We start from the raw sequence: 15,740 nt of genomic DNA, 5'->3' as shown, positions 1-15,740 counted from the left end.
CCCTCAAGGACATAATCAGCTCACATTCCTTCTTAATGGTTCCACCTGCTTAACTCTTAATTCATTGAGGACCAAGCCTCCGGCATATGAAACCTGGGAGGAAAACTATATTCAAATTAAAGCATGTAGCTTTAAGATACATAGTAATTTTTTTAATCTTTCAAATGTTAATGGTCAATAAGATATCTTTCTGATTAATTATCACAGCGGATGGGAAACGTTTGGCGTCAGTTGGAATAGATGATAGCCATACTATTGTGCTGTGGGACTGGAAGAAAGGAGAGAAGCTATCAATAGCAAGGTAGGGAAAAAAGAAAAACATGAAAACACACTGTCAATAATATCCCCAGTAGTACTTTTGCTTTGAGCTTTTTTTAACCATTTGGAAATTAAGCTAATATGTAACTCTGACTTCTATCTTTATTAAATTTGATAAATGTAATCATGATTTTAAAAAAAAAGTAAGAGGCCAGGAGTATGGCCTAGTGGTAGAGAGCTTGCCTAGCATACACAAAGCCCTGGGTTTCATTCCTCGGTACTACATATACAGAAAAAGCTGAAAGTGGTAATTGTACTCAAGTGATAGAGTGCCAGCCTTGAGAAAGCCTAAGGACAGTGCACAGGCCCTGAGTTCAAGCCCTAGGACTGGCAAAAAAAAGTGATTTTATGGTTTCTTTGTAAGTTTATCTCAAATGAACCCACTAGCTAAAGTAATTATAATATGGTGTTCTAATAACCATTCTCTCAGGGCTCCATGTATAGTTGGAGTATATTTCAGAGGAGAGACTATTGAACAATAATTTCAGAGCATGATAAAATGTTCTTATGTTTAAATGAAAAAAAGATTCATATATCACAAGGCATTTCTATGTTTTTATTTTCTTATACATTTTCTTTGTACATTTTTCTAAAAATGGGTATTATTTCTATAATAAATATACGAACAGTGCTCTGAAGAAATAGTCAACAGTGTAAGAGCTGCAGTTTTAATTTTCTGTTCCTTACTGTGCACATTCGAGCACTAAGAAGTAGATCCATGCTTTCTGCAGTGTATAGATAATAAAACCTCATTGCACTTTATTAGTCTTCTGTACTTCACTAAAGCATAATATAGTCTTTCAACTTTGAAGGTAAGATTTTTCATGCCGCCAACAGCATTCTAGCACAAGTGACAGCCAAATGAAGTTCAGCTTTCATTGTTCCTTTCTTAGCCTATTAAAATTTTGCCCAAAGAATAAAAAGTATGCAAATGTATGATTTCACAACCTAATATTCAGTAAGTGGAATAACCAACATAGATTGTGGTTGCCAGGCCTACTGATACTCAGCTGTAATTGTAGCTTCCTGTGGGCACAGACAGGAGGATTGCAGTTCAGTGCAAGCCCAGAGAAAAATTAATGAAACTCTGTCTCAGGAAATAAGCCGAGTATGGGAACACACCCCCTGGTCTCACCTACTTTGGAGATAAAAATAGGACTGTGGTTCAAGGATAACCCAAGTAAAGTTAACAAAAGATTCTGTCAGAGAAATCTAAAACATTAAGTGCCATGGCTCATCCCTGTAATCCTAGACAGAAACAGAAGGATTGAAGTTTGAAGTCAACCTGTGCAGAATTTTATGTTATTCCCCCATCTTGACCAATAAAAAGTTTGGCAGAGGGCATGCACCTGCCATTCAAACCATGGGAAACAGAAGTAAGAGAATCTCAGTTCAGGGCCATCCTGAGCATAAATATTCGGCCCTATTTGAAAACAAAAGCATAAGGGGCAGGGCTATCAAGTGGCTCCCCTGGCAAGCAGGAAACCCTGAGATCAATAATCCTAGAACTGAAAAACAAAACTAAAATACTGAAAAAACAAAAGGATTGGGGTCTTGTGATAAATAGTAGAGCACTTAGTGAGTGTAAGGTCTGAGGGCTTGGGTTTTTCTAAGGGAAGGAAAGGAAAACATTCAAGAAGTACGAACTTTTTGCCTAAAAGTTCTAGATGATTTATCTTTAAAACTAAAATATTTTTATATTTATTGCAGAGGAAGTAAAGATAAAATTTTTGTTGTAAAGATGAACCCCTATGTGTCTGATAAATTAATTACAGCTGGAATTAAACACATGAAATTTTGGCGTCGAGCAGGTAAGGAAATATTTTTTCTACTCTTTTAAGATTTAAGGAATTGTCACTTTTAGAAATAATTTAATCTAGGTGTCAGTGGCTCAAATCCTAGTCCTAGATAAGACTTGAGATATAAAGATCAAAGTTCAGAGCCATCTGGAGCAGAATTCGAAATTCTTATCTCCAGTTAACCAGCAAAAAGCCAGAACAGGAGGGATGGCTCTGGTGGTAGAATGCCAACTGTGAGTGAAAAGGCCAGTGAGGAGTTTGAAGCCCTGTGTTTAAGCCCCATACTGGTACACATACACTAGAAAAAAAAATAATTTAGCAGTGATGTGCTGTCCTGGGCATTAGAAAAGGGACAGTAGAAAATCTGGTTAATTGACAGTAGCAGAACACACGTGTCATCCCATCACTTAGGAGGTGGAGGCAGGAGAACCTCAAGTTCCAGGCCAGCCCTGGCAAAGTTAGCAGGACCCTACCTCCAAAACAAAATGTAATCCAAAGGGCTAGATGGATGACTCAGGAGGTAGAGCATTTGCCTACTCACAATCCTGTATACAATTCCCAGTACTCAAAAAAAAAAAAAAAAGCAAAAAGCTAATGAAATCCAGTCTAGCTTATAGGAATATATCAAAACTGTTACCTTAGTTTTGACAGAGATTATGGTAAAATATGATATTAAAATTGGAAAAACTAGATATAGAAGTATATCAGAAAATGTTACTTTTTTGCATCTTTTATAGAAATCTAAAATTATCCAAAATTTACTGGAGTGGGCAGGATATAATTTCATGATGATAGAGTACATATCTAGTATGCCTGAAGACCTCCGATCCCCAAAATTGCAAATAAAGAGAAAAAAAATCTCCCAAGTTAAAAAAAAGGTTATTTTTAAAGTGATTTTTTTCTACTGTCTTGATGCATTTTAAACAAAGATGTTTTTCTATGGTATTCATATTTGCAAAAGAATTTAACATTTGATATCCAGATTCTTTCCTTCAGTTAGATGTGTTTTATACTGAAGGGTTATCAATGGTCAAGAAGTAATGTAACTGTAACCTGATAAATGTAACTGTAACCCCTCTATACATCACCCTTGCAATAAAATACAATTTAAAAATCTTTATGTACTATACAATTAATACAGAAGTGAATAGTTTCACTCATTTGTTATTTTAAGTTAATGTTTTAAAGTTAAAAGATACTGTTTTTCAGCCAGGCATGGTGGCTCATGCCTGTAATCCTAGTAATTCAAGAGGCTGGAATCTGAGGATCATGGTTCAAAGCTAGCCTGGGCCCTGAGGAATGTAAGACTCTTTATTTCCAATTAATCACTAGAAAAGGGGAAGTAGGGCTGTCATTCAAGGGGTAGGGTAGTAGCTTTGAGCTGAAGAACTCAGGGATAGCACCCACGCCCAGAGTTCAAGCCCCATGACCAACCAAAAAAAATAATAATACTGCTTTTTGGCGGGAAATACGGCCTAATGGTAGAGTGTTTGCCTAGCATGCACAAAACTCTGGGTTCTGTTTCTTAGTACCACATACATAGAAAAAGCCAGAAGTAGTGCTGTGGCTCAAGTGGTAGAGTTCTAGCCTTGAAAAAGCCCAACAACAGTGCCCAGGCCCTGAGTTTAAGAGAAATTTCGTACACTCCACAGAAATACTATTCCTATCTTACAGAAATTGATTTTCCATTTTAAACATATGGGTAAAAAAACACATTTTCTCTAAGATTTTTAAATGGATTCTTATTTTTAATTGGTTTATCAAAATTTGTCAAATTTTACATACAAAAACATTCTAAAAATCATTTCTAGCAAGTACTTGATATCTAGTTAGCTCTCTACTCCTTTTGTTTTGTTCTATCAGATAATTAACTCTTTAAAAAATTATCATAATTAAACAGCAGAGTTCTCATCCATCTTCAATGAAGTATGAGAGATGCCAGATATTGATAAAGCAAACCTATCAGAGTTTTCTGATGAGCATGTTTTGTGAATCCTCCATTGTGCTCCATTCTCTTACATGTGCATTTTTCATGTTCACCTGCAATTGCTTAATCTCTTCCCCTATTCTAAAATTAATTTCCAAAGTTGGAGTATAGTCCTTTCCCCCTTAGGCTATGCATTAATTGAGGCTTTCTTTTCACCATGACTTTATAATGTCTAGTTGCGATATTTCTACTTCCCACATCTTTGCTCTGCACAATCACCTTTCCTTTCCTTTCACCAGTGAAGAAAAAAGACTGTCAGCTAACAGGCAAATTGTAAAGGTGTCTGTGTTCATGTAGCTTCAAAGTTAGATTAACATTGCCAGGCACAGATTTAGTCTTGTCATTTTGTTTACACATTGGGGAGAAAAAAAATCAATTTATTAAGTGTTGCATGTAATTACATCCAAGTTTTGCCAGGCTGGAAATTTGGACCTTTTCTGTGTAGTGACTTTTTAATTCTAGTTTTCATAACTTGGAGATCAGACTGTTGCTTTTGCATGATGTACGTAGTGTCTCATGACTGAAGTTTGCTTTGTTTTATAGTATCTGTACTCCTTGTATTTTTCAAGAGCTATTTTGTAAACAGATGATGTATTTCTCCATTGAAAACACAATAAAAAAAAAAACAAGCACAATCAAAAAAAAAAAAAAAAAAAGAGCTCCGGAGTCTGTATTACTTGTGGATAGCCAAGAAGGATGACAACATCTGGCTCCCAGATGTGGGGCACAACTAGCAGTCTGTTTGTAACAGTTTCCAGTGGACCCACAGAAATGAACAGCAGGTCCTTATTCAGATATAAATTTGGCCCTTACCAAGTTCCAGTTTCAGGAATAGGCAATCTACAAGATCCTGCCACCACAAAATGGCCTCTCCGCAATACCACCGCCGGCTACAGCCAGCTGACCTGAGTCCTGCCTCCACCTTCATGACCTCGCCAGTACGGCCCAGGACACTGACCTGTCCAGAAAAACGTCCTGGACTGCTCTGCCAGATATGGATGCCATGGACTTTCCTCAAAGCTACCTCATCCTATGTCTACCCCAGCATGGGAACCAGAAGAAACAGGAACTGTGGAGGCCCAGAGTAATAAACTTGACTCCCAAGAAGGGGACCGTGATATGATTATGAACAATTATCTTTCCTCAAAGCATGCTGGGGAGGACATGGGGGCTATGATTCCCATTTGCCCCAATCCCGTTTCTGAAACCCACCTAGCCCTAGTTCTTTTCGGCCCACCAAGTCCATTTCCACAGCAGCAGGACCCATGTTTTTTTTGCTAAGTTGGTTGAGTCTAGCTAATGTCTTTGCGCACCGTTTAGGTACCATCCGACATTCGTTATGAGTGTCCACAAATAAAGACAAAGGGGGAGATGTGTGAGTACCCTGCTGCTTGCTATCAAGCAAGATATGATAAGAACACCTGCTCAGCTATGTTCATCTCTGTACTATTCACAATAGCCAGGCAATGGAAACAATCCAGATGCCCTACTACAGATGAATGGATACAGAAAATGTGGTATATATATACAATGGAATTCTACATAGCCAACAGACCAGATAAAATAATGGCATTTGCAGGGAAGTAGATGAATCTAGAGCAAATCATGTTGAGTGAGACAAGTCAAGACCAAAGGAACAAAAAAGCGCATGATAGCCTTAACATCTGGCTATTAGATCCAAACAGTACAAGAACGAGGACTCAATATTTGCATACCCAATGCTATGGACATGGTATTGAAAATATAAACACAACTACATAGACATAAAAACCTATGACTCTATAGATATAATGTTTTATTTCATAAATTAATATGTATCTATGATATACAAACCCATAGCCTAATTTTGATTATGTTCTAAAATCTGAGTGCCAGTGGTTGTATATAGAGATTCCCTTCTTAAACACTTGTTTAAACATGTCATTTGAAATATGATGTAAAAATCAATGTTAATAAATTCTTTAAAAAAAAAAAAGAAAAAGAAAATACTGTTTTTCAAATAGTATGATATATTCTCTGAGCAAAATGACTCAGTGAATTTAAACATGTCATAGAAAAAGATTTGGGGAATATGGGGGGAGGGAAATGGGGACAAAAACATAAGAAGGAGTATCAGTGTATGAGAAGTAATGTACCCACTATTTGGCGAATGTAACTGTAACCCCTCTATACATTACCTCGATAATAAAAAATAAAATAACAGAAAAGAAAAAAATTTGGGAAATATCATCAAAGATGCTCAAGACTGGTTCAGATAGATTCATGTGTCAGACACTGGCGGTTCATACCTGCAATCCTACCTACTCAGGAGGCTGAAATCTTAGGATTGAGGTTCAAAGCCAGTTGGGGCAGCAAGGTTTATAAGACCTTTCATCTCCAAATAACTACCCAAAAAGCTGGAGGTAGAGCTGTGGCTCAAGTGATAGAGCATTAGCTTTGAGTACGGTGGCTCAGAGACAGCACTCAGACCCTAAGTTCAAGCTCCAGGACCAGGAAAAAAATAAAAAAAACAAAAATCTGACTAAAACGTGTTAGTGGATGGGCTGTAATACACTATGCAAAATTTTATCTAAATATCTGAGAGACAACCCCTAATTTTCTTTTTTAATTTTTAATTTTTTAATTTTTAATTCTTATTTGCCTATTACAGCAATAACAACTGTAATTCTTTATAACTGTGCATATTTTGAATGTGGTACTTTTTAATATTTTTACGAACCAGGGGGAGGATTGATTGGAAGAAAAGGCTACGTAGGCACACTGGGAAAAAATGATACAATGATGTGTGCAGTATATGGATGGACTGAAGAGATGGCTTTTTCTGGAACATCTACAGGAGATGTGTGTATCTGGAGAGATGTCTTTCTGGTGAAAACAGTTAAAGCACATGATGGGCCAGTGTTCAGTATGCATGCATTGGAAAAGGTAAGTAAGCTATAGAGATTATCAGTTAACATAATCTGATCATGGACTGTAGAACATTTTCAGAAGTAAAGGAACATTGCCTTTCTCTTGGACTAGTTATAGTCTATGGACCTATGTCTTCTTGACCTTACTTTGTTCCTTTTTTGAGACTCCTGAATGCAGTAAGAAATAGGTCTGCTGCTTAAAAAAAAATTTTTGGCCAATCAGTAAGGCTCACACTTGTAATCCTTGCATTTGGGAGACAGAAGCAGGAGCTGAGGCCAGACTACATAGCAAGATCCTGTTGCCAGAAAAAAATTTAATAATTGATAAGCCCTATCTGTCAGAAATTACACTAATTGTTTTACATTTTAATTGCCATATCCTATATAGTAGGTATTCTTTATTATCCCTTCTTTTTAATGGATTAAAAAAACTCCAGAAGGATACATATGACATATGACTTGCTAAAAGTGGTAGATCTTAGTTCTAAATTAGAAACTGTTTTGACTGCCCTAGCCTGTAAAATCAATCCTTCTATCTGTCTGTCTTTTTTTTTTTTTTTGGTTAATTGTGGGGTTTGAACTCAGGGCACTGTCAGTAAGCTCTATCAGCTCAAGGATAGTGCTCTACCACTTTGAGCCATAGTACCACTTCTGATTTTCTGGTGATTTTATTAGAAATAAGAGTCCCATGGACTTTTGTGCCTGGGCTGGGTTTGAACTGAGGTCCTCAGGTCTTAGCCTCCTGAGTAGCTAGGATTACAGGTGTGAGCTACTGGGACCTAGTTCTTATAAAATATTTCTTATCACTAAATATTTTTTACAGATTCTGTGTTGTTTTAAAACAAATGTATTCTTATGCTAGTTCCTATAACTTTTGACTAGTCTTCTCCCTAGAGTTTTTCAGTAATAAATACAAATTGTCATTTTTCATACATTTAGATTTTTATCAACTTGAGGTTTTGTTATCACAGGGATTTGTAACTGGAGGAAAAGATGGCATAGTAGCTCTATGGGATGACTCCTTTGAAAGATGTCTCAAGACTTATGCTATAAAAAGAGCTGCTTTGGCCCCAGGATCTAAAGGTAATTTGAGATTTATTTTATTTTATAGGAAAAGATCAGTTGCATATGAATATGCTTTTCCTTTTCTTTTAAGGTATCATACTACTGACTTCCAAGCCTTTATGCAAGCTATTAGTTTTGCCTAGAATTTGTTCTTCTGTCACTCCTGCCCCCTCCAGTTATCTCAACATATGGTCACTTTTTATCCTGTAGAAAAGAATACTCATTCATTAATATGCTGATTATCAGATGTGAATATGTACAATATCTCGTTCCTTCTACCAAGTGAGCCACCCCTCCAGGCATAATTCATCAAACATTATTTCTTCTAGAAAAACTCCCCTGTCCTTATAAATGTCATCCCTGTATACTCCTTTATCAATATAGTCCTTACAAGACATCTGGTTTTCTCACTGTGTAGTGGAGTCTACGCCCATCATATTTACTACAGCTGAGGACTGCCTAAGATATACTGTGCATAAAGGAATGCATCTTACTTGGGATTAAAATTTCTAATCAGGGCCAGGAGTTTGGCCTAGTGGTAGCGTGCTTGCCTAGCATGCATGAAGACCCGGGTTCGATTCCTCGGTACCACATACATAGCAAAAAGCTGGAAGTGGTGCTGAGGCTCAAGTGGTAGAGCTCTAGCCTTGTGAAAGTCCAAGGACAGTGCTCAAGCCCTGAGCCCAAGCCCAGGACTGGCAAATAAATAAATAAATAAATAAAATTTCTAATCAGAATATTGTAGGTGTGCTGAGGACAGAAGGTAGATGACAAAATAAAAGGACCTAGGATAGAATAGAATTTCTAGTTATGTGGACTTACTTTGAGGCTAATAAGTTGAAAAACTGAAGGAAATATAGTATATTATTAGGGTACTTAAAATATAGGAGAAAACTGCCTTGTAATGTGATTTCTAATGTCAAAATAGCATCATTGGCAGTATGTATATGTATTAGAGTGATTTTGTACCTTTAAGAATATTTCCATTTCTTCTTTCAGGTCTTCTCTTGGAAGATAATCCATCTATACGAGCCATATCATTAGGACATGGTCATATTTTAGTTGGCACAAAGAATGGTGAAATACTAGAAGTGGATAAAAGTGGTCCAATAACACTTCTGGTCCAGGTACTTTTAAATGCTAATGGTCTTTCTTTTCCTTTGCATGTAATTTATTCTTTGAGTATATAAGAGGCAGAAGTTAACAGGGAAAAATAATATTAAGTCAACTAGGGAAATAGTCTTAATGTATACAGAAAAATTTAGTTATAACTAAATGACTACCAGTAAAATAAAATGCACATTTTATATGGAACAACTGCGAATGTTTTAAGTAAATTCTCGCCACAAAATGGGCTGTTAGATAGAAAAAATAATTATAATTAATTTAGCTCAACACCCTTACTTATTTGCTTTTGGTGGCTCTGAGGATTGAGTTCAGAGCCTCATTCTTCCTTGGTTGACACTCTGGTCTTCAGGCTTCATATTTATTTTATTAATTTTAATGTTTGTTGCACATTAGCTAATTATCTCTAGTTATCTATAAGTTTTCAACTTACAAAAACAAAGGAGTATATGACTTGTTACAATTTTGTTACTGAAGACAGGCACCAGTGGCTGATGCCTGTAATCCTACTATACAGGAGGCTGAGATCTGAGGATTGCGGTTCAAAGCCACCCTGGGCACAAAAGTCTGTGAGACTCTTATCTCCAGTTAACCACCAGAAAATCGAAAATGGTAATATGGCTCAGAATGGTAAAGCACTAGCCTTGCTCTGAAGAGCTCAGGGACAACACCCAGGCCCAGATTTCAAGCTCTATGACCCACGATAGATAGATAGATAGATAGATAGATAGATAGATAGATAGATAGATAGATAGATAGATAGATTTGTTTGTGTGTATGCCAGTCCTGGGGCTTGAACTCATTGCCTGGATACTTGTTCCTGAGCTTTTATGCTCAAGGTTAATGCTCTACCACTGAAGTCATAACTCTTCTTTTAGCTTTAGGGTAGTTAGTTGAAGATACAAGTCTCATAGACATTTCCAACCTTGGTCCTTAGATCTCAGCTATGATTATAAGTATGAGCCATCAGCACCTAGTATAATTTTTCTTTTGCCAGTCCTTAGGCTTGAACTCAGGGCCTGGGAACTGTCCTTGTACACTTTTTGCTGAAGACTCTACCACTTGAGCTGTACCACTTGCAGATTTTTCTCTGTATGTGGTACCAAGGAATCAAATCCACGGCTTCATGCATGCTAGGTGAGCACTCTACTACTAGTCTATGCTCCTGGTCCCCCAGTAGAATTTTTTTATTATACATTTCTTATTTTGTTTTTATGAAAACTAGGGAGAAAAATAAATCAATACTAGAAAACCATAAAGGAGGATCCATCTTGATGAAAAATTTGCCCTCATGTAATTCTATATATAGTAATAAGAATGTTTGGTTTACCTTTTATTCTGGAAAATAATTATTTTCTTCCTTTTTTTTTTTTTTTTTGCCAGTCCTGGGCTTGAGCTCAGGGCCTGAGCACTGTCCTTGGACTTTCTCAAGGCTAGAGCTCTACCACTTGAGCCTCAGCACCACTTCTGGCTTTTTTCTATGTATGTGATACCGAGGAATTGAACCTGGGTCATCGTGCATGCTAGGCAAGCACTCTACCACTAGGCCAAACTCCTGACCCAATTATTTTCTTTCTTAATATAGACATTTCTTTTTGGTCCTCATTTCATTCTTGTTGGGACATCAAAAAATACACATAGATAATACTGCACGTGATATAATGTTTTATTATATTATTGGAAACTAAATATATTGAGGAGAATATGTGTATAAATGCCAAAATATTATATGCTGCTTGTTAGTTTTAGTTACATAAGATGCCTTTGAAATAAAAGATTATGGAGGGGGTTGGGAGCATGGCCTAGTGGTAGATTGCTTCCCTAGCATGCATGAAGGCCTGGGTTCAATTCCTCAGTACCACAGAGAAAAAGCTGGAAGTGGTGCTGTGGCTCAAGAGTCGAGTAGTATCCTTGAGAAAGATCAAGGACGGTGGCTAGGCCCTGAGTTCAAGCCCCAGGACTGGCAGAAAAAAAAAGATTATGGAGGCATGATCACGATGATGGGTTGTTTTTGGTTTGTTTGTTGTTTTTTTTTTTTTGCCAGTCCTGGGCTTGAGCTCAGGGCCTGAGCACTGTCCTTGGGCTTTCTCAAGGCTAGAGTTCTACCACTTGAGCCTCAGCACCACTTCTGGCTTTTTTTTTCTATGTATGTGGTACCGAGGAATCGAACCCGGGTCTTCATGCATGCTAGGCAAGCACTTTAACCAGTAGGCCAAACTCCCGGCCCCCTGGTTTTGTTTTGAGATGGTCATGCTGTACAGCTCTAGGATGACTTTGAATTTGTGATCCTCCTTGCTTACCTCCCAAGTCCTAGGATTACAGGCTTGTGCTACTATGCTCAGATGTTCATGATTTTTTTAATGTATTTATGATCTTTTTGAAAAAATATTAACAAAATAACTTTTTATAGATTAATCCAGAGTTTGAATTATTAAAAACAGACTCTAGGAGATCTAGGAGTCAAATGACAGCTACTAAGAGAAAAATTTTAAAGTAACAAAATTTATTTTTTATTGTATTTTATTGTTGGGATAATGCATAGAAGGGTTATAGTTACATTTGTTAGGTAATGGGTACATTACTTCTCGAACTTTGATACACCTTCTCATGTTTTTGTCACCCTTTCCCTCCTCCTACCCCCTCTCAATCATCTTGTTTTCCCTTCCCTATTTCAAATAAACAAATAAACATATATGCAATATACCAGGTAACAAAGACAGATACATTAACCACATGAGATTAACCATAGGAGAAAAAAAGAGAAAAAAAATAACTTCGCATAGTACATTATGAACAACAATCAGAAAGATAAACCTCTAGAGTCCATTTCGTTTAGTCTCATCCTGTATGACCATATGTACAAATGAGGGAAACCATGGAGCCTATGTTCCTTTGGGTCTGGCTTACTTCACTAAATATGATATACAAAATTTATTTGAACATTAAGATCTTCCTGAATTGGACAGCATTGAAGGCACTTATATTGTTTATAAATGTGTCGTGTGATAGTTCCATGTGAATGCTCAGAGAAGAAAGGAGAAGAACTAGATGTTAGTTTAAACCACTGCGCCCCACTTGTACTTCCCCCACTCCTGGAAGATCTCAGTGTAAATACAATAGACTTTTGCTATTCTTTCACTGTTCTTACAAGATTCTAGCAGGTTTTCTTTAATAAATATTGCTTCATTTTTTGTATCTCCTTGAAATCACTTCCAGACATTAAACGTTTGGGTACATTAAAGAAAAAATCATTTTCTCTGGTGAGCATGTCTGTGGAGCTCCTCACTTTGTCTTGCATTTATTTTCAAGTTATATTAATTTTAACTGTTTCCTTATAGGGACACATGGAAGGAGAGGTGTGGGGTTTGGCTACACACCCTTATCTACCCATCTGTGCTACTGTAAGTGATGACAAAACCTTAAGAATATGGGATCTCTCTCCTAGTCATTGTATGCTAGCTGTCCGGAAACTGAAAAAGGGTAAGAGGCCTTCAATTTAAGTTGTTACAGTTTTTTCACCTTCACAGATACAATAAATCAATAGTAAAAATATAAAAGCCTTTAAATATTTTGAAATGTTTACTCAGTGTCTTCTTTCTAATGGTGCTATGCAAATAAAATGAATTAATTGTACCAGTTTTTACCTTATAGGACTCCTATGATCATGTTTAATGACATGCTGGAGGACAAATGGAGGATGTAAATACAACTGAGTTTTCACTCCTTTGTGTCTGTGATTATGTATAATTCAGAACTAAAAATTTAGAAACAAAATTTAACTTTAAAAGTCTGTTGGGGGGCTAGGAGTTTGGCCTAGTGGTAGAGTGCTTGCCTAGCATGCACGAAGACCTGGGTTTAATTCCTCGGTACCATATACATAGAAAAAAGCCAGAAATGGTGCTGAGGCTCAAGTGGTAGAGAGCTAGCCTTGAGAAAGTCCAAGGACAGTGCTCAGGCCCTGAGCTCAAGCCCAGGACTGGCAAAAATAAATAAATAAATAAATAAATAATGTCCGTTGGGTGTGGAAGTGAATGCCAGCAATCCTAGCACCTCAGGAGGATGAGGCAAGAGGACAACCTATGCTACATACGAAGACCTTTTTAAATTTAAAAAAAAAAAAAGAAACTTTAAAAGAGGTAGCAAAGGTAAAGGAAGTATGTTTTAAGATAAACAGAACCAGGTGCGTTTGTAGGAAGCATATGAAACTGTTAGTATATAGACACAAGGAGTTCATTGAAGCAAATTTACTATCTAGGGCAGATAAAGATGTATATATAATTTTTAGTTTCTTAGAAATAATTCTCAGGAGTATTTACAAACCCCTTCAATTGGCATTATTATGTTGGCTGCATGCAGGAAACAAGTAGATCTTTATTTCTGTAGTAACACTTCTTCTAATTAACATAATGAGTGTTCAATTTCCCACACAAATTAGAAGAATATAGCATAGCACTTTAGGAGATTTTTTGTTATAAATATGAGATAGTGAACAAAATAAACTAGAATCTTTATTTTGGGGCAGTAGTGGTGCTTCAGTTCAGAGCCTCCCACTTCCTAGACCCGACCTCTGCCACTTGAGGCACACCGTCTGCCCTGTAAACATTATTCTGAATACAAGTAATAATAGAATTTCTGAATTTCCATAATACCTTTGTTTGACTCTTCTGCACTCTGTTATCTGGACAGATGCAGAGTTTCTTTGTTCATTGATACACTTGATTCTTTTGTTTGCCAGTCCTGGAGCTTAAATTTAGGGCCTGGGCACTGTCCCTGAGCTTCTTTTGTTCAAGATTAGCACTCTACCACTTGAGCCACAGTACCATTTCTGGCTTTGTCTGTTTATGTGGAACTGAGGAATCAAACCCAGGGCTTCATGTATGCTAGGCAAGTACTCTGCTACTGAGCCACATTCCCAGCTCCTATTCACTTGATTCTTGATGCTTGGGGTGTACAAAGATTATCTTGAAATGAAAAATTCTGGTGTTTTTTTTAATATTTTTTATTGTAATTAATAAAAGGGTTACATGATATTTGCCAGACAGAAAGTGCATTAATTCACATACATTGATACCCTTTCACATGTCTTGGTACCCATTACCCTTCCCCCCAACCCCCCCACCCGTCTTAGTTTTCCCCCCGTCTTAGTTTTCCCCCCTTCCCTATCAAATTTCAAATGACCAAATACAAATAAATTCAATATATCAGATAACAAAGTGAGATACTGTAACAATATGAGATACCCAAGGGACAGCAAAGGAGATGAGAGATAACATAGTACATAAAGGACAACAATCATTCGTTATATGGCTTTTGTTTCAATATCCTGGAGGTCCTTTCAATTATCTTCATACTATATGGCCTTATGTATCAAGATTTTGGTCTATTGCAGATCTCTGCTAGGGGAGCCCAAGGTTTCTACTGATTATGACGAATGAGGGAAACCATTGAGCCTAAGTTCCTTTGAGTCTGGCTTACTTCACTTAATATGATTTTTTCTAAGTCTTTCCATTTCCCAACAAATGGGGCGATGTCGGTCTTTCTGACAGCAGCATAGAATTCCATTGTGTACAAATACCACAACTTGTTGATCCACTCATCAACTGAGGGACATCTAGGTTGGTTCCATATCTTTGCTATGGTGAATAGTGCTGCAATGAACATTGTTGTGCTAGTGGATTTAGTATGCCCTTGTTTCTGTATGGTTGGGTAAATGCCAAGTAGTGGAATTGCTGGGTCATAGGGGAGTTCTATGTTTAGCCTATTGAGGCACTGCCACACTGCTTTCCATAGTGGTTGAACGAGTTTGGTGTTTTTTTTTTTGTTTATTTATTTTCAATTTTATCACATCTTGAATGTAGGGGCCTCATGCTTGCTTTGCTCACTTGCTTATATAAGGTGGAGGCTCTACTACTTGAATTATATTTCTAGCCTACCTTTTTGCAAGTTAATTGGAAATGGAGTCTTGAAGACTTTTCTGCCTGTACTGGCTCTGAACTTTGATCCTCTAGGTCTTAGTTTCCTGAGTAGATAGAATTACAGTTGTGAGCCACTAGTGCCTAGCTTTTTGTGTTCCTCAAAGAGCAATGTAATGAAAAATTTCTCATTTCTTTCAATCTCTCTCTACCCCCACCCTTTCTGTCTCACATAAGATTTGAACTTAATAACTTGCGTTGTTAAAGCAGATACACTGGAATAGCCATTCCCCCAGACTGCTTTTACTTTGTACTTTTTAGATAGGGTATCTTGTTTTTGCCTGGATCAGCTTGGAACCATGATCCTCCTTCCTGTTTAGAGAGAGTGTGGCTGTCACCAGAAGACTCAGTCTGTCTGTGGTGAAGAAGCCTACCAAGAATGAAGGTCTCAGTGGAACAGTGAGAGTGAATGGTAATTGGGAAATGGAAAGACTTGCCAGAGGGTGTAAACCGTTTCTTGGTAAATAGTTTAATCTAAGGCCTAAGTCACTGAACTGTGGACCTCAGTTATATGTACATAGAATCTTGCTGGAGTCTGCAGATTATAACTGAATCATTACTGTGA

General features: G+C 37.2%; 1 protein-coding gene across 4 annotated transcripts in view; it reads left to right on the top strand.

The window, feature by feature from the left end:
• Eml5 (EMAP like 5) overlaps positions 1 to 15,740 on the top strand; it is a 102,694-nt gene that overhangs the window by 44,849 nt on the left and 42,105 nt on the right. For all 4 annotated transcript variants that reach the window (XM_090344675.1, XM_090344676.1, XM_090344674.1 and 1 more), the window contains exons 16-21: positions 208 to 301; positions 2,029 to 2,129; positions 6,827 to 7,029; positions 7,985 to 8,096; positions 9,078 to 9,205; positions 12,542 to 12,683. In XM_090344675.1, coding sequence (XP_090200801.1) covers positions 208 to 301; positions 2,029 to 2,129; positions 6,827 to 7,029; positions 7,985 to 8,096; positions 9,078 to 9,205; positions 12,542 to 12,683 — 780 coding nt within the window. The remainder of the gene's footprint in view (positions 1 to 207; positions 302 to 2,028; positions 2,130 to 6,826; positions 7,030 to 7,984; positions 8,097 to 9,077; positions 9,206 to 12,541; positions 12,684 to 15,740) is intronic.

Source organism: Megascapheus bottae, chromosome 14, assembly GCF_031878675.1.
Source record: "Megascapheus bottae isolate mThoBot1 chromosome 14, mThoBot2.hap1, whole genome shotgun sequence".
Classification (NCBI taxonomy): Eukaryota; Metazoa; Chordata; class Mammalia; order Rodentia; family Geomyidae; genus Megascapheus; species Megascapheus bottae.
This window is presented reverse-complemented; position numbering and strand designations above follow the sequence as displayed.